Genomic DNA, 26,929 nt, shown 5'->3' with positions numbered 1-26,929 from the left:
TGGGCCACTCCAGAAGGCGCATTTTCTTCTGTTGAAGCCATTCTGTTTTTGATTTATTCTGTGTTTTGGGTCGTTGTCCTGTTGCATCAACCAACTTCTGTTGAGCTTCAATTGGAGGACAGATAGTCTTACATTCTCCTGCAAAATGTATTGATAAACATGGGGATTCATTTTTCCGTCGATGATAGCAAGCTGTCCAGGCCCTGTGGCAGCAAAGCAGCCCCAAACCATGATGCTCCCTCCACCATACTTTACAGTTGGGATGAGATTTTGATGTTGGTGTGCTGTGCCTTTTTTTCTCCACACATAGTGTTGTGTATTCCTTCCAAACAACTCAACTTTAGTTTTATCTGTCCACAGAATATTTTGGAACATCCAGGCGCTCTTTTGTGAACTTCAAACGTGCAGCAATGTTTTTTTTGGACAGCAGTGGCTTCTTCCGTAGTGTCCTCCCATGAACACCATTCTTGTTTAGTGTTCTCCGTATCCTAGACTCGTCAACAGAGATGTTAGCATGTTCCAGAGATGTCTGTAAGTCTTTAGCTGACACTGTAGGATTCTTCTTAACCTCATTGAGCATTCTGCGCTGTGCTCTTGCAGTCTTCTTTAAAGGACGGCCACTCCTAGGGAGAGTAGCAACAGTGCTGAACTTTATCCATTTATAGACAATTTGTCTTACCATGGACTGATGAACATCAAGGCTTTTAGAGATACTTTTGTAACCCTTTCCGGCTTTATGCAAGTCAACAATTCGTAATTTTAGGTCTTCTGAGATCTCTTTTGTTTGAGGCATGATTCACATAAGGAAATGCTTCTTGTGAATAGCAAATGCAAATGTTGTGAGTGTTTTTTATAGGGCAGGGCAGCTCTAACCAACATCTCCAATCTTGTCTCATTGATTGGACTCCAGGTTAGCTGACTCCTGGCTCCAGTTAGCTTTTGGAGAAGTCATTAGCCAAGGGGTTCACATACTTTTCCCAACCTACACTGTGAATATTTAAATGATGTATTCAATATAGACAAGAAAAATACAATAATTGGTGTTTTATTAGTTTAAGCAAACTGTGTTTGTCTGTTGTTGTGACTTAGATGAAGATCAGATCAAATTTTATGATCAATTTATACAGAAATCAGGTAATTCCAAAGGGTTCACATACTTTTTCTTGCCACTGTAACTCAACAATAGCATTGAATTTACGTGGCTGGCTGAGCGTTTTAAGTTTTAACTAAGGCAGACCATGAACGTCTTTGTTGCACAAAAGTATTGCACGATGTTAACAATAGGGTGCCATTGGGATGCAGCCTCTGTTGAATTATTTTCAGGAAGAGTCTAAGAGAGAATCTCCAGGGCTTTAATTTGAAAGTGAATTAAAGCTATGTAAATATGAAGTGTGTGTGTGTGTGTGTGTGTGTGTGTGTGTGTGTGTGTGTGTGTGTGTGTGTGTGTGTGTGTGTGTGTGTGTGTGTGTGTGTGTGTGTGTGAATCCAGATGGAAGCTTTTAAAGTAAAAACTTTGAGGTGATCTTCTCCCTGATGGGTTGTAGAGTCTGTGGAGGGAACTACCACTGTCTGTCTAGCCATAGGATGTGGCATTAATTGTTAGACTGGTATATGGGACTGCTGTGTGTGTGTGTGTGTGTGTGTGTGTGTGTGTGTGTGCGTGCGTGCGTGCGTGCGTGCGGGTGTTTATTGTGTGAAAGTGTATGTGTGAAGAAGTGTATGTGAAGTCTGAGAACGGAACATGTGAATGACTGAGAAGCACCCTAGAATGTGCTGATGCTCTGTGGAACTCAAAGAGTTGGTAGACGTAGACCCACCTCCTGTTGAGTGAGACTAAACCCAAACTAAGCCGCTCCTTCTACCCAGCCACAGACTGCCTGTGTCCCAAATGGCACCTTATTTCTTACATCAGGGGTTCCCAAACTTTTTTGGGCCACATCCCCATTTTGACATCTTGAAATTCTCATGACCCCAACCATTATGTAATTAGCAGCAAATGTTAGCTTTTTATTTGGTGCTATGGCAGTCAATTGATAAGTAATAAAATAGTATTTCTGATCGTCTTCTAAACTCACCATCACATACTTTTAATGTGGGGCTATGACAGCCAATTGCAAAGAGTCTGACATAATGTCTCTAATCTCACCACCACTAATGAGATGGGTGTGCTTAATGCATGTAGTGTCAGAGCTTCTCAAAGTCAGGGGCGTTGTCGACAGTGCGCACCTTGTCTCTGCTGTCCCATCCAACCTGGATCAATATTTGGTTTTAATGCTGACAAGGGCACTGACTGAAGCTTCACACAGATATGAGCTGGCGAAGGGTACCATCAGTTTTATGGTGCTTTCAAGACAACTGGGAATTCTGAAAAATACAAGGTCAAATTATGACGTCAGTGATCTTCAGGTCGGAAAGTCGGAGCTCTAGAAAGAGACCTGAGTTCCCGAGTTGGATGACAGTTCAAAACAATTTTTCCAAGTCTTAGCTCGTTTATTTATGAGTTCCCCGTTTTCTTGAACGCACTGAAGTCGAAAGTTGACGACTTCCCAGTTCTGAGTTCGCAGTTGTTTTGAACATGGCATTCATTTTCAGAATGTTTTTGTATTTCCCCTGCATTCTTGCATTCAGTTCGTTCAGTTTACTAAATATATCTGTTACAAAGGTTCATTACACAGAAAGTCAACCAAGTCTGTTTTTTTACATCCATTGTGAAAGACAAAAGTTCCTCTATCAATGCGAAAGATCTTTCTAACACTCCCCCTCGATAACCACCAAGCCTGTGAAATAGAACATTGTCATGCTCTTATCTCATATCTCCACATAGTTTAGAAGACCCGTGCGCGCAGTGGATGTGGTTTAATGTAGTTTACAATCGAAGTTACCTGCTGCAGTATACACTGAGTGTACCAAGCAGAACAGCCTCAATTTGTCTGGCATGGACTCAACAAGGTGTCGAAAGCATTCCACAGGGATGCTGGCCCATGTTGACTCCAATGCTTCTCAAAGTTGTGTCAAGTTGGCTGGATGTCCTTTGGGTGGTGGATAATTGTTGATACACATGGGAAACTGTTGAGCGTGAAAAACTCATCAGCATTGCAGCTCTTGACACAAATCGGTGCGCCTACTGTACCCCGTTCAAAGGCACTTAAATCTTTTGTCTTGCCCATGTACCATGTCTCCTCCCCTTCATCTACACTGATTGAAGTGTATTTAACAAGTGATATCAATAAAGGATCACAACTTTGACCTCGATTCACCTGGACAGGCAATGTCATGGAAATCAGGTGTTCATAATGTTTTGTATACTCAGTATATCTCCGAGTTCTATGCTCAGCTCTTTTTCTGCCAGTTGCTCTTGGTGCAACATACAATGTGTCAGAGGGAGACACGTTCATAACTAGAGTGCAGAGGCCTGCCCGCCGTCCTGCCATAGATGGAGCCCCATCTGTGCAAAAGCCCACCATTCGATCCCATGAAATCTGTTTTTTGTCAATATAGTCACGCAGCACACTGTACATCCCCTGTTCTGTTTCATGCTCGAGAATCATGAGACAGAACAATATGTCCTCGTGAATAGCATCCCCCGACATGTAACGCACACAAAGGTCAATGCATGGGCATCATGGGCATCACGGGCCTCACAGCTAACGTCCATTTGGAGAGCATAAGCTGGGGAGTTTTTGAGTCATTCATTCAGTTTCCTCTTGATTGCTAGCATAGCATAAATGATTTGTTTAATAGTGTTATCTGACAAAGGTACTGATGTGAGTTTCTGTGCCTCTGCCTCCCCACACATTGTTTTCACCATCTCAAATTCATTGCAATTGTGTGGTTTCAGTCGAACGGTCAGGTGCAACCTTTTTCTATGCTGTAAGTAATTTGAATAATTGAATAATTTCACCAGGGCTTGCTGTTTCACCAGAGTTTTCTGTTTCTTCAGGGTTGCTGTTTCACCAGGGTTTGTTGTCAAATTAGGCCTCGTAGTCAGCCCTTGTCAACCCTCTCTGTAAGACCACGCTGAGATGTACAGAACTGCAGGATTAGTAATTAATTCAAATGAGACTGAGCCACGAGCAGTTAATTTTGGTGAGGTTTGGATAGGAAGATAACTGATTTTCTGATGAGGTGCGTCTGGGAAATGCCGTTGGCTCCTGCCAATATGTTTCTGCTCTCTTTTTCGCTCTGGAATTGTTAAGCCAAACATGTTTGACTTGGTAATGAGTGACAAGTAGTTGGCAAGACAGCATAAACAGATCTGGGACCAGGCTACCTTAACGCCCGTTGCTGCTTGAAATATAATCTAAATACTGAACAGTTGATATATTGCTCATTCGGGTTCTCTTATCTTGTTTCTGTATGTTTCAAGTTTCAGTTTCAAATTGTATTAGTCGTATGTACGGGATACACATGGTATACAGCATAAAATAAAATGCTTACTTACAAGTTATTTTATGTAATCAGAGCACTATGTCATATCTTTACTGTGACCTCAAACTATAGCAGCTTGTTCCCATTGCTTACAGTTCAGTAATGATATCGGATCCTTGAAATCTCAGACCACAAGCTTAGTTTAAAGCTACAAAGCCTGGGGAAAATCAAGCTTTACTTTCATTCTTTCTCTTTCATCCTAAGAAAACACCTGTATTCAGAGAATGTGTTTTGAACACCAAAGCCAGAGGCTGATATCTACTGAGTTGCAGACCCCCACTGTTGTTCTGTCTGAAACACCTCAGAGTGCCTGGAGTCCCCAGGTTGGGCGGGAGAGAGAGAGAGCGAGAGAGAGCGAGAGAGAGAGAGCGAGAGAGAGCGAGAGAGAGAGAGAGAGAGAGAGAGAGAGAGAGAGAGAGAGAGAGAGAGAGAGAGAGCGAGAGAGAGCGAGAGAGAGCGAGAGAGAGCGAGAGAGAGAGAGAGAGAGAGAGAGAGAGAGAGGTGTGTTCCTGTCTGGATGTTTGTTTTTGTCAGGAGGTGTGTCAGTCACTGCTGCATCTTTGATCAGCGGAGTGCACAGCTTTGGCCTGGAAGCACGATCAGTCTACACAGCAGGGGGAAACAAGAAACAGGAGGTGGCCAGGATGTGTGGAAGGAGGGATGGCAACCCTTTCGCTCTCTGCCTATCACTCTTTCTCTACCCTCACTCTCTCTCCCCTCTGTCTCTCTCCCCCTCTCTCTCAACCTTAATTCGAGATATTTTAGACCGCCATGACACCTCTGAACTGAGACTCACTGAGTCAGTCAACACACAGCCGGTTGTGTGTCTGATGTCTCTGTGTGTTTGTCTGTATTGTGTCTGTACACAATACAGTGTAAACCATCTGTGGGCTCCACCTGCTGAGCTGGGTTGGGGTCAGTCGATGTCCTTCTCAGTTAGTCAGTTTCAGGAAATCTAATTGGCCCACTAGATTAACTGGAGATTTGTCAATCACTGGATTTAACTTTTTTCTGATAGATTGATTTAATTCAATCTTGAGCATTTGTATTTTGTATTTGTATTTATTATGGATCCCCATTAGCTGTTGCCAAGGCAGCAGCTGCTCATCCTTGGGTCCGGCAAAATTAAGGCAGGTATACAATTTTAAAAACCTTACAATACATTCATAATAGATGTCACAATACACTAGGTGTGTGCCCTCAGGCCCCTAATCCACTACCACATATCTACAACACAAAATCCATGTGTGTGTACAGTGGTTCGTCCTTTAACTTGTTATGGATAGGGGGCAGTATTTTCACGGCCGGATATAAAACGTACCCGATTTAATCTGATTATTATTCCTGCCCAGAAACTAGAATATGCATATAATTATTAGCTGTGGATAGAAAACACTCCAAAGGTTCTAAAACTGTTTGAATGGTGTCTGTGAGTATAACAGAACTAATTTGGCAGGTCAAAACCTGAGAAGATTCCAAAAAGGAAGCGCCCTCTCTGACTATTTCTTGGCCTTCTTGATCATCTCTATCAAAAACAGGGGATCTCTGCTGTAACGTGACATTTTCTAATGCCCCCATAGGCTCTCAGAAGGCGCCAGAACGTTGAATGATGACTTTGCAGGCCATGGCTGAAAAACAGTAGCGCATTTGGTAAGTGGTCGATCTGAGAACAATGAGACTGGCGCGCGCGTGCACGAGACGACTCCATGTTTTTATTTTCAGTCTTTGAACAAAAACAGGGTTTCCCGGTCGGAATATTATCGCTTTTATACGAGAAAAATCGCATAAAAATGTATTTTAAACAGTGTTTGACATGCTTCGAAGTACGGTAATGGAATATTTAGATTTTTTTGGTCACGAAACGCGCCGGGCGTGTCACCCTTCTTTACCCTTCGGATAGTGTCTTGAACGCACAACAAAACGGCGCTATTTGGATATAACTATGGATTATTTGGAACCAAACCAACATTTGTTATTGAAGTAGAAGTCCTGGGAGTGCATTCTGACGAAGAACAGCAAAGGTAAGCCAATTTTTCTTATAGTAAATCTGAGTTTGGTGAGTACCAAACTTGGTGGGTGTCAAAATAGCTAGCCATGATGGCCGGGCTATCTACTCAGAATATTGCAAAATGTGCTTTCACCGAAAAGCTATTTTAAAATCGGACACCGCGATTGCATAAAGGAGTTCTGTATCTATAATTCTTAAAATAATTATTATGTTTTTTGTGAACGTTTATCGTGAGTAATTTAGTAAATTCACCGGAAGTGTTTGGTGGGAATGCTAGTTCTGAATGTCACATGCTAATGTAAAAAGCAGTTTTTTGATATAAATATGAACTTGATTGAACAAAACATGCATGTATTGTATAACATAATGTCCTAGGAGTGTCATCTGATGAAGATCATCAAAGGTTAGTGCTGCATTTAGCTGTGGTTTTGTTTTTTGTGACATTATATGCTAGCTTGAAAAATGGGTGTCTGATTATTTCTGGCTGGGTACTCTGCTGACATAATCTAATGTTTTGCTTTCGCTGTAAAGCCTTTTTGAAATCGGACAGTGTGGTTAGATAAAGGAGAGTCTTGTCTTTAAAATGCTGTAAAATAGTCATTTGTTTGAAAAATTGAAGTTTTTGGATTTTTGAGGAATTTGTAATTCGCGCCACGCCTATCATTGGATATTGGAGCAGGTGTTCCGCTAGCGGAACGTCTCGATGTAAGAGGTTATTAACATTATGTATTTGAATGACATCCCCAAGAGGTAAAATATATAGTGAAGACAATTGTGGTCCTAAAATGGAACCTTGAGGAACACCGAAATTTACAGTTGATTTGTCAGAGGACAAAACATTCACAAAGACAAACTTATATCTTTCCGACAGATAAGATCTAAACCAGGCCAGAACTTGTCCGTGTAGACCAATTTGGGTTTCCAATCTCTCCAAAAGAATGTGGGGTCGATGGTATCAAAAGCAGCACTAAGGTCTAGGAGCACGAGGACAGATGCAGAGCCTCGGTCTGATGCCATTAAAAGGTCATTTACCACCTTCACAAGTGCAGTCTCAGTGCTATGAATGGGTCTAAAACCAGACTGAAGCATTTCGTATACAGTGTTTGTCTTCAGGAAGGCAACAGCTTTTTCAATTTTTTTTGAGAGGAATGGGATAGTTTTTAGGCCGATAGTTTTTTATATTTTCTGGGTCAAGATTTGGCTTTTTCAAGAGAGGCTTTATTACTGCCACTTTTAGTGAGTTTGGTACACATCCGGTGGATAGAGAGCTGTTTATTATGTTCAACATAGGAGGGCCAAGCACAGGAAGCAGCTCTTTCAGTAGTTTAGTTAGAATAGGGTCCAGTATGCAGCTTGAAGGTTTAGAGGCCATGATTATTTTCATCATTGTGTCAAGAGATATAGTACTAAAACACGTGAGTGTCTCCCTTGATCCTAGGCCCTGGCAGAGTTGTGCAGACTCAGGATAACTGAGCATTGGAGGAAAACGCAGATTTAAAGAAGAGTCCGTAATTTGCTTTCTAATGATCATGATCTTTTCCACAAAGAAGTTGATGAATGTATTACTGCTGAATTGAAAGCCATCCTCTCTTGAGGAATGCTGCTATTTAGTTAGCTTTGCGACAGTATCAAAAATACATTTCGGATTGTTCTTATTTTCCTCAAATATGTTGGAAAAATAGGATGATCGAGCAGCAGTGAGGGCTCTTCGACACTGCACGGTACTGTCTTTCCAAGCTAGTCGGAAGACTTCCAGTTTGGTGTGGCACCGCTTCCGTTCCAATTTTCTGGAAGCTTGCTTCAGAGCTCGGGTATTTTCTGTATACCAGGGAGCTGTCACGCCCTGACCTGAGAGAGACGGTTTATTTCTCTAGTTTGTTAGGTTAGGGTGTGGGGTGGGCATTCTATGGTTTATATTTCTTTGTGTTGAGCCGAGTATGGTTCCTAATCAGAGGCAGCTGTCTATCGTTGTCTCTGATTAGGAACCATACTTAGGCAGCCCTTTTTCCACCTTTAGTTTTGGGATCTTGTTTTTGTGTTGTGCCTGTGAGCACACCATTACTTCACGTTTCGTTTGCTTCTGTATTTGTTTTGGTGAGTTTAATTTATTAAAACATGTGGAACTCTACGCACGCTGCACCTTGGTCTACTCCTTTTGACGAGCGTGACAGGAGCTAGTTTCTTATGACAAATGTTTTTAGCTTTTAGGGATGCAACTGCATCTAGGGTATTGCGCACTGTTAAATTGAGTTCCTCAGTTAGGTGGTTAACTGATTTTTGTCCTCTGATGTCCTTGGGTAGGCAGAGGGAGTCTGGAAGGGCATCAGGGAATCTTTGGGTTGGCTGAGAATTTATAGCACGACTTTTGATGCTCCTTGGTTGGGGTCTGAGCAGATTATTTGTTGCGATTGCAAACGTAATAAAATGGTGGTCCGATAGTCCAGGATTATGAGGAAAAAATATTAAGATCCACAACATTTATTCCATGGGACAAAACTAGGTCCAGAGTATGACTGTGGCAGTGAGTAGGTCCGGAGACATATTGGACAAAACCAACTGAGTCGATGATGGCTCCAAAAGCCTTTTAGAGTGGGTCTGTGGACTTTTCCATGTGAATTTTAAAGTCACCAAAATTTGAATATTATCTGCTATGACTACAAGGTCCAATAGGAATTCAGGGAGCTTAGTGAGGAACGCTGTATATGGCCCAGGAGGCCTGTAAACAGTAGGTATAAAAAAGTGATTGAGTAGGCTGCATAGATTTCATGACTAGAAGTTCAAAAGACGAAAACGTTTTTTTTTTGTAAATTGAAATTTGCTATCGTAAATGTTAGAAACACCTCTGCCTTTGCGGGATGCGCGGGGGATATGGTCACTAGTGTAACCAGGGGGTGAGGCCTCCTTTAACACAGTAAATTCAACAGGCTTAAGCCATGTTTCAGTCAGGCCAATCACATCAAGATTATGATAAGCGATTAGTTCATAGACTATATCTGCCTTGGAAGTAAGGGATCTAATATTAAGTAGCCCTATATTGAGATGTGAGGTATCACAATCTCTTTCAATAATGGCAGGAATGGAGGAGGTCTTTATTCTAGTGAGATTGCTAAGGCGAACACCGCCATGTTTAGTTTTGCCCAATCTAGATCGTGGCACAGACACGGTCTCAATGGGGATAGCTGAGCTGACTACACTGTCTGTGCTAGTGGCAGACTCCACTAATCTGGCAGGCTGGCTAACAGCCTGCTGCCTGGCCTGCACCTTATTTAATTGTGGAGCTAAGGGAGTTAGAGCGCTGTCTATGTTCGTAGATAAGATGAGAGCACCCCTCCAGCTAGGATGGAGTCCGTCACTCCTCAACAGGCCAGGCTTGGTCCTGTTTGTGTGTGAGTCCCAGAAAGAGGGCCAATTATCTACAAAATCTATCTTTGGGGGGGAGGGGGGGGGGGGGCAGAAAACTGTTTTCAACCTGCGATTGAGTTGTGAGACTGTGCTGTAGAGCTCATCACTCCCCCTAACTGCGAGGGGGCCAGAGACAATTACGCGATGCCAACACATCTTTCTAGCTGATTTACATGCTGAAGCTATGTTGCGCTTGGTGACCTCTGACTGTTTCATCTTAACATCGTTGGTGCCGACGTGGATAACAATATCCCTATACTCTCTACACTCGCCAGTTTTAGCTTTAGCCAGCACCGTCTTCAGATTAGCCTTAACGTCGGTAACCCTGCCCCCTGGTAAACAGTGTATGATCGCTGGATAATTCGTTTTAAGTCTAATACTACGGGTAATGGAGTCGCCAATGACTAGGGTTTTCAATTTATCAGAGCTAATGGTGGGAGGCTTCGGCGTCTCAGACCCCGTAACGGGAGGAGTAGAGACCAGAGAAGGCTCGGCCTCTGACTCCGACTCCAAGGTAAGGTTAGCAACAAAACGCACAGCAGCACGTAAACAAGTCTGCAAGTTGTGACCAGAAATGACATACTCACAGACATCTAAAGTGGCTTATGAAAATATTCACCCCCTTGACATTTTTCCTATTTTGTTGCTTTACAACCTGGAATTGAAATAGATTTTGGGGGGGGTTGTATCATTTGATTTACGCAACATGCCTACATGCCTTTGAAGATGCAAAATATATATTTTTCGTGAAACAAAAAAGAAATAAGACAAAAAAACTGAAAACATGAGCGTGCATAACTATTCATCCCCCCCAAAGTCAATAGTTTGTAGAGCCACCTTTTGCAGCAATTACAGCTGCAAGTGTCTTGGGGTATGTCTCAATAAGCTTGGCACATCTAGCCACTGGGATTTTTTCCCCTTCTTCAAGGCAAAACTGCTCCAGCTTATTCAAGTTGGATGGATTCTGCTGGTGTACAGCAATCTTTAAGTCATACCACAGAATCTCAATTGAATTGAGGTCTGGGCTTTGACTAGGCCATTCCAAGACATTTAAATGTTTCCCCTTAAACCAGTTGAGTGTTGCTTTAGCAGTATGCTTAGGGTCATTGTTCTGCTGGAAGGTGAACCTCCATCTCAGTCTCAAATATCTGGAAGACTGAAAAATGTCCCTGTATTTAGCGCCATCCATCATTCCTTCAATTCTGACCAGTTTCCCATTCCCTGCCCATGGTGTTCTCGAGGTGATGAGAGGTGTTGGTTTATGCACCAACATAGCGTTTTCCTTTATGGCCAAAAACTCAATTTTAGTCTCATCTGACCAGAGCACCCCTTCTTCCATATGTTTTGGGAGTCTCCCACATGCCTTCTGGCAAACATCAAACATGTTTTCTTATTTTTTTCTTAAGCAATGGCTTTTTTCAGGCCACTCTTCTGTAAAGCCCAGCTCAGTGGAGTGTACAGCTTAAAGTGATCCTATGGACAGATACTCCAATCTCCGCTGTGGAGCTTTGCAGCTCCTTCATGGTTATCTCTGGTCTCTTTGTTGCCTCTCTGATTAATGCCCTCCTCGCCTGGTCCGTGAGTTTTGGTGGGCGGCCCTCTCTTGGAAGGTTGGTTGTGGTGCCGTGTTCTTTCCATTTTTTAATAAGGGATTTAATGGTGCTCTGTGGGATGTTCAAAGTTTCTGATATTTTTTTATGACCCAACCCTGATCTGTACTTCTCCACAACTTTGTTCCTGACCTGTTTGGAGAGCTCTTTGGTCTTCATGGTGCTGCTTGCTTGGTGGTGCCCCTTGCTTAGTGGTGTTGCAGCCTCTGAGGCCTTTCAGCGTTAACATTATGTACAAAATAGTTTAAAAAAAGTTACAAACAACGCAGATAAAATAGCAAAAAAACGCAATCTGTTGGGGGCACGTAAAACGTCTGCTTTCTGCTCCAGCTCCATTTTAGGTTTATGTTGCCCATTCATTGTCAGTTAGAGACACAGTAGGACCCAAAAGCATAATCAGTGCTCTAACACCCCCTTGCGCTGGTCTGGAGCAATGAAGTGGTGACGCAGGGTACCGTACTAAACCTCTAAGTACCGCAGCATAATCGCAAAACATTCAGTGGAGCAACCACTGTATGCATGTTGCTGCGCCTATGTTTGTGTTGCTTCACAGTCCCTGCTGTTCCAAAAGGTGTATTTTTATCTGTTTTTTAAATCTGATTCTACAGCTTGCATCAGTTACCTGATGTAGAATCGAGTTCCATGTAGTGATGGATCTATGTAGTTCTTTGGGCCTGGCATAGTCTGTTCTGGACTTGGGGACTGTGAAGAAACCTCTGGTGGCATGTCTTGTCGGGAATGCATGGGTGTCTGAGCTGTGTGCTAGTCATTTAAACAGACAGTTCAGTGCATTCTTCTGAACTTCCGGCACCGACAGAGATGGCCGCCTCGCTTCGCGTTCCTAGGAAACTATGCAGTATTTTGTTTTTTTATGTGTTATTTCTTACATTGTTACCCCAGGTAATCTTAGGTTTTATTACATACAGTTGGGAGGAACTATTGGATATAAGAGCAATGTCAACTCACCAACATTACGACCAGGAATACGGCTTTCCCGAAGCGGATCCTCTGTTTGGCCTACCACCCAGGACAATGGATCGGATCCCAGCTGGCGACCCAAAACAACGACGACGTAGAAGAAGGGGCAGACGGAGCGGTCTTCTGGTCAGGCTCCGTTGACGGGCACATCGCGCACCGCTCCCGATCATACTACTCGCCAATGTCCAGTCTCTTGACAACAAGGTCGACGAAATCCGAGCAAGGGTAGCATTCCAGAGAGACATCCGAGACTGTAACGTTCTTTGTTTCACGGAAACATGGCTCACTCGAGACACGCTATCTGAGTCGGTACAGCCACCTGGTTTCTTTCCGCATCGCGCCGACAGAAACAAGCATCCCTCTGGTAAGAAGAAGGGCGGGGGTGTATGCCTTATGATTAACGAGACGTGGTGTGATCATAACAACATACAGGAACTCAAGTCCTTTTGTTCACCTGACTTAGAATTCCTCACAATCAAATGCCGACCGCATTATCTACCAAGAGAATTCTCTTCGATCATAATCACAGTCGTGTATATTCCCCCCCCAAGCAGACACATCGACGGCCCTGAAAGAACTTAATTCTATGTAAACTGAAAACCACCTATCCTGAGGCTGCATTTATTGTAGCCGGGGATTTTAACAAGGCTAATCTGAAAACAAGGCTCCCCAAATTCTCTCAGCATATCGACCGAATACAAACAGTGTAGCTATTCCCTCCGCAAGGCAATCAAACAAGCTAAGCGTCAGTACAGAGACAAGGTGGAGTCGCAATTCAACGGCTCAGACACGAGAGGTATGTGGCAGGGTCTACAGTCAATCACTGACTACAAATCACGATCTGATCACGATGCCTTGCTCCCAGACAGACTAAACAACTGTTTTGCTCGCTTTGAGGACAGTACAGTGCCACTGACACAGCCTGCTACCAAAACCTGCGGGCTCTCCTTCACTGCAGCCAACGTGAGTAAAACATTTAAACGTATTAACCCTCGCAAGGCTGCAGGCCCAGACGGCATTCCCAGCTGGCTGGTGTGTTTACAAACATATTCAATCAAGCCTTATCCCAGTCTGCTGTCCCCACATGCTTCAAGAGGGCCACCATTGTTCCTGTTCCCAAGAAAGCTAAGGTAACTGAGCTAAATGACTACCGCCCTGTAGCACTCACTTCTATCATCATGAAGTGCATTGAGAGACAAGTCAAGGACCAAATCACCTCCACCCTACCTGTCACCCTAGACCCACTCCAATTTGCTTACCGACCCAATAGGTCCACAGACGATGCAATCGCCATCACACTGCACACTGCCCTAACCCATCTGGACAAGAGGAATACCTATGTAAGAATGCTGTTCATCGATTACAGCTCAGCATTTAACACCATAGTACCCTCCAAACTCATCATTAAGCTCGAGACCCTGGGTCTCGACCCCGCCCTGTGCAACTGGGTCCTGGACTTCCTGACGGGCCGCCCCCAGGTGGTGAGGGTAGGTAACAACATCTCCACCCCGCTGATCCGCAACACTGGGTCCCCACAAGGGTGCGTTCTCAGCCCTCTCCTGTACTCCCTGTTCACCCACAACTGCGTGGCCATGCACACCTCCAACTCAATCATCAAATTTGCAGACGACACTACAGTGGTAGGCTTGATTACCGACAACGACGAGATGGCCTACAGGGAGGAGGTGAGGCCCTCGGAGTGTGGTGTCAGGAAAATAACCTCACAGTCAATGTCAACAAAACAAAGGAGATGATCGTGGACTTCAGGAAACAGCAGAGGGAGCAACCCCCTATCTACATTGACGAGACAGTGGTGGAGAGGGTAGAGAGTTTTAAGTTCCTCGGCGTACACATCACGGACCAACTGAAATGGTCCACCCACACAGACAGTGTGGTGAAGAAGGCGCAGTAGCGCCTCTTCAACCTCAGGAGGCTGAAGAAATTCGGCTTGTCACCAAAAACACACAAACTTTTACAGATGCACAATCGAGAGCATCCTGTCGGGCTGTATCACCGCCTGGTACGGCAGCTGCTCCGCCCATAACCGGAAGGCTCTCCAGAGGGTAGTGAGGTCTGCACAACGCATCACCAGGTGCAAACTGCCTGCCCTCCAGGACACCTACACCACCCGATGTCACAGGAAGGCCAAAAAGATCATCAAGGACAACAACAACCCGAGCCACTGCCTGTTCACCCCGCTATCATCCAGAAGGCGAGGTCAGTACAGGTGCATCAAAGCGTGGACCGAGAGACTGAAAAACAGCTTCTATCTCAAGGCCATCATACAGTTAAACAGCCATCACTAACATTGAGTGGCTGCTGCCAACATACTGACTCAACAACAGCCACTTTAACCTCTTACATCTAGACGTTCCGCTAGCGGAACACCTGCTCCAATATCCAATGATGGGCGTGGCGCGAATTACAAATTCCTCAAAAATACAAAAACTTCAATTTTTCAAACATATGACTATTTCACAGCATTTTAAAGACAAGACTCTCCTTTATCTAACCACACTGTCCGATTTCAAAAAGGCTTTACAGCGAAAGCAAAACATTAGATTATGTCAGCAGAGTACCCAGCCAGAAATAATCAGACACCCATTTTTCAAGCTAGCATATAATGTCACAAAAAACAAAACCACAGCTAAATGCAGCACTAACCTTTGATGATCTTCATCAGATGACACACCTAGGACATTATGTTATACAATACATGCATGTTTTGTTCAATCAAGTTCATATTTATATCAAAAACCAGCTTTTTACATTAGCATGTGACGTTCAGAACTAGCATACCCCCCGCAAACCTCCGGTGAATTTACTAAATTACTCACAATAAACGTTCACAAAAAACATAACAATTATTTTAAGAATTATAGATACAGAACTCCTTTGTGCAATCGAGGTGTCCGATTTTAAAATAGCTTTTCGGTGAAAGCACATTTTGCAATATTCTGAGTAGATAGCCCAGCCATCACGTCTAGCTATTTAGACACCCACCAAGTTTAGCCCTGACCAAACTCCGATTTACTATTAAAAAAGTTTGATTACCTTTGGTGTTCTTCGTCAGAATGCACTCCCAGGACTGCTACTTCAATAACAAATGTTGGTTTGGTCCAAAATAATCCATCGTTATATCCAAATAGCGGCGTTTTGTTCGTGCGTTCAAGACACTATCCGAAGTGTAAATAAGGGTCACGAGCATGGTGCATTTCGTGACAAAAGATCTCTAAATATTCCATTACCGTACATCGAAGCATGTCAACCGCTGTTTAAAATAAATTTTTATGCCATTTTTCTCGTAAAAAAGCGATAATATTCCGACCGGGAATCTGCGTTTAGGTAAACAGACGAAAGAAAACAAAGCATGAGGTCGACTCGGGCACGCGCCTGAGTCTCACAGTACTGTAACCAGCCACTACCCAAACGCGCTACTTTTTTTCAGCCAGAGCCTGCAAAGCCACGATTCAGCTTTTTGCCGCCTTCTGAGAGCCCATGGGAGCCGTAGGAAGTGTCACGTAACAGCAGAGATCCTGTGTAATGGATAGAGATAATCAAGAAGGGCAAGAAATTGTCAGACAGGGCACTTCCTGCATGGAATCTTCTCAGGTTTTGGCCTGCCAAATGAGTTCTGTTATACTCACAGACACCATTCAAACAGTTTTAGAAACTTTGGAGTGTTTTCTATCCAAAGCTAATAATTATATGCATATTCCAGTTTCTGGGCAGGAGTAATAATCAGATTAAATCGGGTACGTTTTTTATCCGGCTGTGAAAATACTGCCCCCTAGCCATAACAGGTTAATAATGGAAAAATTGATGTAATCAATTTATCACTAACCACTTGATATATACAGTGGGGCAAAAAAGTATTTAGTCAGCCACCAATTGTGCAAGTTCTCCCACTTAAAAAGATGTGAGAGGCCTGTAATTTTCATAATAGGTACACATCAACTATGACAGACAAAATGAGAAAAAAAATCCAGAAAATCACATTGTAGGATTTTTAATATATTTATTTGCAAATTATGGTGGAAAATTAGTATTTGGTCACCTACAAACAAGCAAGATTTCTGGCTCTCACAGACCTGTAACTTCTTCTTTAAGAGATCCTCTGTCCTCCACTCGTTACCTGTATTAATGGCATCTGTTTGAACTTGTTATCAGTATAAAAGACACCTGTCCACAACCTCAAACAGTCACACTGCAAACTCCACTATGGCCAAGACCAAAGAGCTGTCAAAGGACACCAGAAACAAAATTGTAGACCTGCACCAGGCTGGGAAGACTGAATCTGCAATAGGTAAGCAGCTTGGTTTGAAGAAATCAACTGTGGGAGCAATTATTAGGAAATGGAAGACATACAAGACCACTGATAATCTCCCTCGATCTGGGGCTCCACGCAAGATCTCACCCCGTGGGGTCAAAATGATCACAAGAACGGTGAGCAAAAATCCCAGAACCACACGGGGGGACCTAGTGAATGACCTGCAGAGAGCTGGGACCAAAGTAACAAAGCCTACCATCAGTAACACACTACGCCGCCAGGGACTCAAATCCTGCAGTGCCAGACGTGTCCCCCTGCTAAAGCCAGTACATGTCCAGGCCCGTCTGAAGATTTCTAGAGAGCATTTGGATGATCCAGAAGAGGATTGGGAGAATGTCATATGGTCAGATGAAACCAAAATGAACTATTTGGTAAAAACTCAACTCGTCGTGTTTGGAGGACAAAGAATGCTGAGTTGCATCCAAAGAACACCATACCTACTGTGAAGCATGGGGGTGGAAACATCGTGCTTTTGGGCTGTTTTTCTGCAAAGGGACCAGGACGAATGATCCGTGTAAAGGAAAGAATGAATGGGGCCATGTATCGTGAGATTTTGAGTGAAAACCTCCTTCCATCAGCAAGGACATTGAAGATGAAACGTTGCTGGGTCTTTCAGCATGACAATGATCCCAAACACCACCCGGGCAACGAAGGAGTGGCTTCGTAAGAAGCATTTCAAGGTCCTGGAGTGGCCTAGCCAGTCTCCAGATCTCAACCCCATAGAAAATCTTTGGAGGGAGTTGAAAGTCCGTGTTGCCCAGCAACAGCCCCAAAACATCACTGCTCTAGAGGAGATCTGCATGGAGGAATGGGCCAAAATACCAGCAACAGTGTGTGAAAACCTTGTGAAGACTTACAGAAAACGTTTGACCTGTGTCATTGCCAACAAAGGGTATATAACAAAGTATTGAGATAAACTTTTGTTATTGACCAAATACTTATTTTCCACCATAATTTGCAAATAAATTCATAAAAAATCCTACAATGTGATTTTCAGGATTTCTTTTCTCATTTTGTCTGTCATAGTTGAAGTGTACCTATGATGAAAATTACAGGCCTCTCTCATCTTTTTAAGTGGGAGAACTTGCACAATTGGTGGCTGACTCAATACTTTTTTGCCCCACTGTATATATATATATAATGTTTACTTACCCTACATTACTCATCTCATATGTATATACTGTACGCTATACCATCTACTGCATCTTGCCATCTTGATGTAATTAAATGTATCACTAGCCACTTTAAACAATGCCACTTTATATAATGTTTTCATACCCTACATTACTCATCACATATGTATATACTGTACCCTATACCATCTACTGCATCTTGCCTATGCCGTTCGGCCATCACTCATTTATATATTTGTATGTACATATTCGTATTAATTCCTTTACACTTGTGTGTATAAGGTAGTTGTTGTGAAATTGTTAGGTTATATTACTTGTTAGATGTTACTGCATGGTCGGAACTAGAAGCACAAGCATTTCGCTACACTTGCATTAACACCTGCTAACCATGTGTATGTGACAAATACATTTGATTTGATTCAACATGTCAATACCTCTCACAAATATAATTAGTGATGAAGTCAATCTCTCCTCCACTTTGAGCCAGAAGATATTGACATGCATATTTTTCATGTTTGCTCTCTGTGTACATCCAAGGGCCAGCCATGCTGCCCTGTTCTGAGCCAATTGCAATTTTCCTAAGCTTTGTGGCACCTGACCACACGACTGAACAGTAGTCCAGGTGCGACAAAACTAGAGCCTTGTTGATAGTGCTTTTAAGAAGGCAGAGCAGCGCTTTATTATGGACAGACCTCTCCCCATCTTAGCCACTGTTGTATCAATATGACCATGACAGTTTACAATCCAGGATTACTCCAAGCAGTTTAGTCACCTCAACTTGCTCAATTTCCACATTTATTACAATATTTAGTTGAGGTTTAGGGTTTAGTGAATGGTTTATCCCAAATACAAATACATTATTGAATTATTTAGGACTAACTTATTCCTTGCCACCCATTCTGAAACTAACTGCAGCTTTGTTAAGTGTTGCAGTCATTTCAGTTGCTGTAGTAGATGATGTGTAGTGTTGAGTCATCCGCAGACATGGGCACACTTTGCTCAAAGCTAAGTGGCATGTCATTATTAAAGATTGAAAAAAGTAAGTGGCCTAGACAGCTGCGCTGGGGAATTCCTGATTCTAGCTGGATTATGTTGGAGGCTTCCATTAAAGAACACCCTCTGTGTTCTGTTAGACAGGTAACTCTTTAGCCACAATATAGCAGGGGGTGTAAAGCCATAACACATACAATTTTACAGCAGCAGACTATAATCGATAATGTTAAAAGACGTACTGAAGTCTAACAAAACAGCCCCCACAATATTTTTATCATCAATTTCTCTCAGCCAATCATCAGTCATTTGTGTAAGTTCTGTGCTTGTTGAATGTCCTTCCCTATAGTCTGTTGTCAATTTGTTTACTGTAAAATAGCATTGTATCTGGTCAAATACAATTTTTTCCAAAACTTTACTAAGGGTTGGTAAAAGGCTGATTGGTCGGCTATTTGAGCCAGTAAAGGGGGCATTACTATTCTTTGGTAACGTAATGACTTTTGCTTCCCTCCAGTCCTGAGGGCACACACATTCTAAAATATATGCAAATAGGAGTGGCAATATTGTCCACTATTATCCTCAGTACTTTTCCATCCAAGATGTCAGACCCCGGTGGCTTGTCATTGTTGATAGAGAACAAAAAAAATCACCTCTCACACACTCATTTTACCAAATTCAAAATTCCAATTGTTGTCTTTCATAATTTGTTCAGATATACTTGGATATGTAGTGTCAGCATTTGTTGCTGGCATGTCATGCCTAAATTTGATAATCTTGCCAATGAAAAAAATCATTAAAGTAGTTGGCAATAATATGAGCCATCTGATTCAATGAATGATGGAGCTGAGTTTACCCTTTTTCCCAAAATGTCAATGAAGGTGCTCCAAAGCTTTTTACTATCATTCTATATGTCAATTATCTTTGTTTCATTGTGTAGTTTTGTTTTCTTTTTATTCAATTTAGTCACATGATTTCTCAATTTGCTGTACGTTTGCCAATCGGTTGTGCACCCAGACTTATTTGCCATTCCTTTTTCCTCATCCCCCTCAACTATACAATTTTTAATTTCCTCAACAATCCACAGGGATTTAACAGTTTTTACAGTCAATTTATTAATGGGTGCATGATTATTAGCAACTGGGATACGCAATTTCATAAATGTGTTTGTTTGCTCCACATTACACACCACGGACCAACAAATATTCTTTACATCAACAACATAGGAATCACAAAAAAACATATTGTATGACCTCTTATACACTATATTAGGCCCAGCCTTTGGAACTTTGTTTTTCCTATGGCTACTATATTGTGATCACTACATCTGATGGATTTGGATACTGCTTTCAAGCACATTACTAAAGCATTAGTAAAGATGTGATCAATACATGTTGATGATTTCATTCAAGTGCTCTTTGTAACTACCCTGGTAGGTTGACTGATAACCTGAACCAGGTTGCAGGCACTGGCTACAGTTTGAAGCTTTTTCTTGAGTGGACAGCTGGATGAAAGCCAGTCAATATTTAAATCACCCAGAAAATATATACCTGTATGTTGTTATCACATACATTATCAATCATTTCACACATTATCCAGATACTGATTGTTAGCACTTGGTGGTCTATGGCAGCTTCCCATAAGAATGGGCTTTATGTGAGGCAGATGAATCTGCAGCCATATTACTTCAACAGTATTTAACATGAGTTCCTCTCCGAATTTGACAGGAATGTGGCTCTGAATATATACAGCAACACCTCCACCACTGGCATTTTGGTATTTTCTGTAAACGTTATGACCTTGTATTACTACCACTGTATCATCAAAGGTATTGTGTAAGTGAGTTTCAGAGATTACTTTTATCTGTTACTAGCAAGTTATTCATTTCATTAACCTTGTTTCTTTAGCTACATATGTTAACGTGGGCTATTTTGAGCACTTTTCTGGGATGCTTGCTTGTTTTCATTGCTTTACTGGCAAGCTTAGCAGCAGTAGTAGATATTCTTCAATGTTATTTACTGTATGTTAGTGCAGGGTGAGATGCACACAGTGGACTTCCTACTAGGGCACACCGCCTCAGTGCTAACAGCATAAATCTGGTTCATAGGCACATGATTGCTGCATACATTAGCAGTAGGATCAGTAGAGGCATTCAGGGCAGTTAGAGGGACATCAATTAGGCTACTTAAATTGTGTCTACCAATGCCCCTGGTATAATGTATATGAAGACTCAGCAACACAATGGTAAGGATTAACTGAGCTGGGCTTGGGTCATTGATAAGTCATTGTCTCAGCGCAGCCTCATAATGCTGTGAAAGGATCCAGGAACCCAAATTATTTGGGTGGGTCCCATCCTCCATATAAAATGTGTTTTGTTTATATCTTAAACAAACACTAACAACCGTATCGTTCCAGGCAAAACATACCAATAGTTGAATTACAATCAGTAATTTAATCCACTGGTAGGCTAGGAAACAAATTCTACAACTGGAGCACCAACGCGCTATTGAAATAATGGAGACTCCTCGCAAATAACCCTATTTATAACCCTATTTATAATTGTCTGTAGTCGTAAAATTAGGCACGTACTACCGATACAATTTCCAGAAAATAGCCCTAATTTAAAGGTCTAAGCCTTTCTCCTGCGATTACTCTCCTTAATCCAGCTCTTGTTGTCTCTGCCTCACTCTTTCTCTCCCAATTGTCGCCCCTGTCCTTCCCCTTATGTTTGCAATTTCAGTGGTTGTGTCCTACTCGGTCACAATGTTTACAGGGAGCCTTACACTCCCGGGCGAGATGTCCTGTCTCATCGCAATTGAAACATTTTCTATCGTCTGATCCTGTCCATTTTTTTTTCTCTTAACCACAATTACCCCGATTGTTACTGTTATATGCTCTGACTCAACCTGTTCTCTCTTTTTACAGTCTCAGTGATTATGGCCTACTTTATTGCAGTGTTTACACGGTGCCTCACAATCTCTAGCAAAATGACCCGGGTTGTGATAGTTAAAGCATCTATCTCCCCCTTTCTTTTGACTGTCTCTATCCACTTTTCTCGACTTTCTCCACCTCTATCCACTTTCTCAATAAAGTTGCTAAATCCTGTTCTCCTTTCTGTGTCTCTGTGGGGGCCTTGGGAGTCCTCTCCATCTGAGAGGATTTACTACTCATGTTCGTTCAATTACTATCGTAGTTATTATGCTTCTTCTCACAATCTATATTTACATGATATTAACCTCTATGTGTGTGCTTTATTCCGTTATTATCCTTAACCTATTTTGAAAAATACCTACCGTTAATTTCAGAATAATTATTTGTATGATACATGATACATTATTTATATCTCACACGTATACGACCATAAATAATGCACATTTTTATGACGTTCCTTGCGACTTTCGACTGATCAATATATCTATCTCACACGCAAATAATTATCTTCTTATTCTATGTGCTTTTTAAAACTTTGATTCAATTACTTCTATGTGTATCTCTTACCTACTGTTAATTTCCTCTTGGATCACAGAATAATTACTTTTATGACTTTTGATAGATTATTGGGTCTCACATGTATCCAACAATAAGCTATTACCCAGAGGTTTTAAGGCCCTGGTCAACAGCCCATTTTTGCGTTGTTACTTATGGCTTTTGACTGGTCAATATATCTATCTCACACGCAATTATCCTCTTACCCCTGTGGAAACTTCCCAATGTGTCTATGTTTCTTCTTCTACCTACTGTTCATTTCCTCTAGGATCTTAGAATAATTACTTTTATGACTTTTGATAGATTATTGGGTCTCACATGTATCCAACAATAAGCTATTACCCAGAGGTTTTAAGGCCCTGGTCAACAGCCCATTTTTGCGTCGTTACTTTATGGCCTTTGACCAATATATCTATCTCACACGCAATCATCCTCTTACCCCTGTGGAAATTTCCCAATGTGTCTATGTGTTGCTATGTGTATCTCTTTCTTGAAACTTTATCTATAGAGGTGACTTTTAATCGGACATTAGGTCACATACGTCTACGACTATAAGCTATTTTCCAGGGTTCGTAAAGCCCTAGTTAACAGCTTATTTTTCTGTCGTTCCTTGCAATTATTGACTCGTTAATATCACGTTTCTCACTCCGCTATATTAGGTTTCCCTCCTTCAATGGATAATCAGACCTATCTTTGCGCCTCCGGAAGATCTGACCATCCCATCCTAGGCGTATTTAGACAGGCGACCTACATTAATGTAATCATGTCTCTGACCTCCTCCCTCATAATTATATTACTATATTTAGCCTTACAATTTACGTTTTGTGCCAATGTCTTTCAACCAATTTTACGTTTAAGGTCTCAACATTTAGCTAGTTTATATTGGTTGTGGCCACAGATACCGGGGAGTCATTCCGGACCCCTCCTCCTCCTGTTTGGATTTATACCCGATTCCAATCTTCCATTTGCACAGAATACTTGGTTCCCTTTAAAACATTTTTCTCCACACAAAATCCTAAAGACAGGTCACCAGATATAAACTCCTTTGGATATACCAGCGTCTAACACCCAGAGTACATTAAAATCCTTTATAAACACTCCCGCCTTTCACTCTTACATCACTCATTTCAACATTTAATGCAATCATACAGGTGCTATTCCCCAAATCCGTGAATAAAGAGCACTGACCTTATTTTTTTGCAGCTGAGGTTTCAATGTTGGTAGGATCTCGTCACCGCTTCTGTCGTATACCAATTCACCACCGGCCTGTAAAGAACCCTCAGCAAGGGGCCAGGTCTTTAATCTACTGATATTTCATCCGCCCGTGCACAGTTTTGGTTTCTCCATGGAACGACAGGAGCAGGTATTGAGTTCCGGCTATCGAAGGACCAAGCTGTCACGGGAATTTTTCTATCCCAATGATAATAATTAACTTCTCTGGGCTAGGTGGGACGTGACCATCCCACACTATTCAACAGCAGAAATAGCATGGCGCGAAATACAAAACAGCAAAAATCTCATAATTTCATTTTCTCAAACAATCAACTATTTTACACCATTTTAAAGATAAGACTCTCGTTAATCTAACCACATTTTCCGATTTCAAAAAGGCTTTATGGCGAAAGCATAAAATTAGATTATGTTAGGACATAAACTTCACAAGAAAATCCACACTGCCATTTTCCAAGCAAGGGCATGCATCACAAAAACCAAATGTGCAGCTAAAATATTCACTAACCTTTGATGATCTTCATCAGATGGCACTCATAGGACTTCATGTCATACAATACATGTATGTTTTGCTTGATAAAGTTCATATTTATATCCAAAAACAGCATTTTACATTGGCGCATGATGTTCAGAAAATGTATTCCCACCAAAACCCCCGGTGAATGTGCACATCAATTTACAAAAATACTCATCATAAATGTTGATAAAATTTACAACAGTTATTGAAAGAATTATAGATACACTACTCCTTGATGCAACCGCTTTGTCAGATTTCAAAATAACTTTACGGAGAAAGCACATTGTTCAATATTCTGAGTACATAGCTCAGCCATCGAAGCAAGCTATTCAGCTACCCGCCAAGTTCTGGCATCAACAAAACTCTGAATTAGTATTACAAATATTCTCTTACCTTTGCTGATCTTCGTCAGAATGCACTCCGAGGACTCCTACTTCCACAAGAAATGTTTGTTTTGTTCGAAATACTCCATATTTATGTCCAAATACCTCCGTTTTGTTTGTGCGTTCAAATCACTATCCAAAGGCATACGGTAATAGAACTATTTGACTTTTCGTCTCTGGTACGAGTGCAGTACCAGAGACGAAAAGTCAAATAGTTCTATTACCGTTTGTAGAAACATGTCAAACATTGTTTACAATCAATCCTTAGGGTATTTTTAAGATAAAACGTCGATAATATTCCAACCGGACAATAGCATATTCATTCAAGAAGAAAAAGAAGGAGGGGCGCGCTGTTAGGCTCGCGCATCACCAAGTCCTTTGTCCATAGGCAGTCCACTCATTGACTGAGCTACTATTCTCTGCCCAGTAACAGGATAATGATGGAAAAACTTTCTGAAGGCTGTTGACAGCCAATGGAAGCCTTAGGAAATGCAACGTGACCCCACAGACACTGTAGTTTCGATAGGGATTCAAAAGAAGAACTACAATTCTCATATTTCCACACTTCCTGGTTGGAATTTTCTCAGGTTTTTGCTTGCCATATGAGTTCTGTTATACTCACAGACATCATTCAAACAGTTGTAGAAACTTCAGAGTGTTTTCTATCCAAATCAACTAATAATTTGCAAATATTTGACTCTGGGCCCGAGTATTAGGCCATTTACTCGGCACGCTTTTCATCCGAAAATGAAAATACTGCCCCCTATACCCCAAAAGGTTAACAATCAATAAGCCTTGACTAATTCCCAAGGTTTGTAATCACTATCCAGCGCTGCCTGTTCCTTTCCCCTGAGATTAGGGGGACCTTGAAGGTTACTCCCTGTTTTCTCCTAAGTCTCTCCAGGTCGGGTCAAACACATGTCTACAGTTCCCTTAGTCTAACTAATTTCCCTTCCTCCCGGGTCTTCTACTAGACCTTATGGGACTTAATTTCAGTACTTTAATTATTCATTACACATGCTACATAACTATTAATTACTAATCAGTTAAGTTTCAGGGATGGATTCTTTATTCATTTTCCTTTATTATATAATTCCCTAATCACACGCTGTCATAGTATTCCACACTTAACGTATGTGTATGTTTGTGCGTACCTGCATGCGTGTGTGTTGATCAGAGTGTGTACTTTCAGTGCTTGGTTTGTGAGGACCCAGCTGCTGTCTTTAAAGTTATGTGACAGAGCATGGGTTAACGCATCCAGACCGAGCATCCTGTTGCACTGAGGGGACCTCTCACTTACTGTAGCAGGGTGACTTCTGGGAACTGACTGGCAGGTGGGGAAATTAAGTGGATTTTTGTTTTCGTGGAAGACGCACGGTGCAGTACCAAGCTGTTGAATGGCTTCGGTGGGGTTTTCTCTGAGCAACAAGGGGGTCTCTTTCCCTCAGGGAGGGGCTCTGATTGGTCACCTCTAACACCTTCTCTCTTTCTCTCCTTCTCTTTCTCACTCCTTTCTCATTCATTCTCTCTCTCTCCATTTTTGTCTCTTCATCTCTCCCTCTCTTCCTCTCTTCTCCCCTTCTACCACTCTCTGTATCTCTGTCTTTCCTTCCTTCCCTCTCTTCCCATCCCTTTTTTCTCTCTCTCTGTCTCTCTCTCTCTCCTTCACTCTCTCTCTCTCTCTGCAGGGCTGAAGCAGATTCATGCCTTGTCCATCCAGGGTAACTATGAGTTGAGGATTGACCTGGAGGACTTTGACAACAGTACAGCCTATGCCCAGTACGAGACCTTTGGAGTGGGCCTGTTCTCCGTGGACCCGGATGATGATGGATACCCACTGACAGTTGGAGATTACTCCGGAAACGCAGGTACTTGGTTATATCTGACTGACCCGTTCCCGTTGGGGATCAATAAAGTATATACCTAAAAAACGTAACATTGATGTTTGATTCAAATCATGGATTAGGTCGTTGTAGACCTAGACATCGATCAAAGGGTAAAGCACCCCAAACACTAAAACATTTAAGCCTCAGATTTACTCCTCAAAAAGTACAAGTATAACTCAGCAATGCATTGACTCTATCTATCGTCATATCTGCTGTGTCATCTGCAGTAGTCTTGTTAATATTGTTAAGGGTTGAGGGGATGAGGGTGGGAGGAGTGAGGGAGGCAGAAAGGGAGGGAGAGATCGAGGGAAGTGTTTGGTTTTGGTCCCCACTGTGTTGTGTTAGTGTCCGATGATTTAACAATGTAGACAGACAGACTGAGGGGGACAACGAGTATCTATCTGTTCCCCAAATATCACATCTCACCCAGTGCCCCGTCCCCGTGAATAAATTACTACCCAATGAATTACTGTGGTTGACCTGCAGCGTAAACAAAACACTGTCTCACGCCCGTCGCTACAAAGAAGAAATTTTAAGAACCTTTGGGTCGC

The 26,929-nt window shown here is 42.1% G+C and overlaps 1 protein-coding gene across 2 annotated transcripts in view; it reads left to right on the top strand.

Moving 5' to 3' along the window:
• LOC106568645 (fibrinogen C domain-containing protein 1) overlaps window positions 1-26,929 on the top strand; it is a 258,727-nt gene that overhangs the window by 228,828 nt on the left and 2,970 nt on the right. For both annotated transcript variants that reach the window (XM_014139159.3, XM_014139143.3), the window contains one exon: window positions 26,181-26,360. In XM_014139159.3, the coding sequence (XP_013994634.1) occupies window positions 26,181-26,360 (180 nt within the window). The remainder of the gene's footprint in view (window positions 1-26,180; window positions 26,361-26,929) is intronic.

Source organism: Salmo salar, chromosome 01, assembly GCF_965601325.2.
Source record: "Salmo salar chromosome 01, fSalSal1, whole genome shotgun sequence".
Lineage (NCBI taxonomy): Eukaryota > Metazoa > Chordata > Actinopteri > Salmoniformes > Salmonidae > Salmo > Salmo salar.
This window is presented reverse-complemented; position numbering and strand designations above follow the sequence as displayed.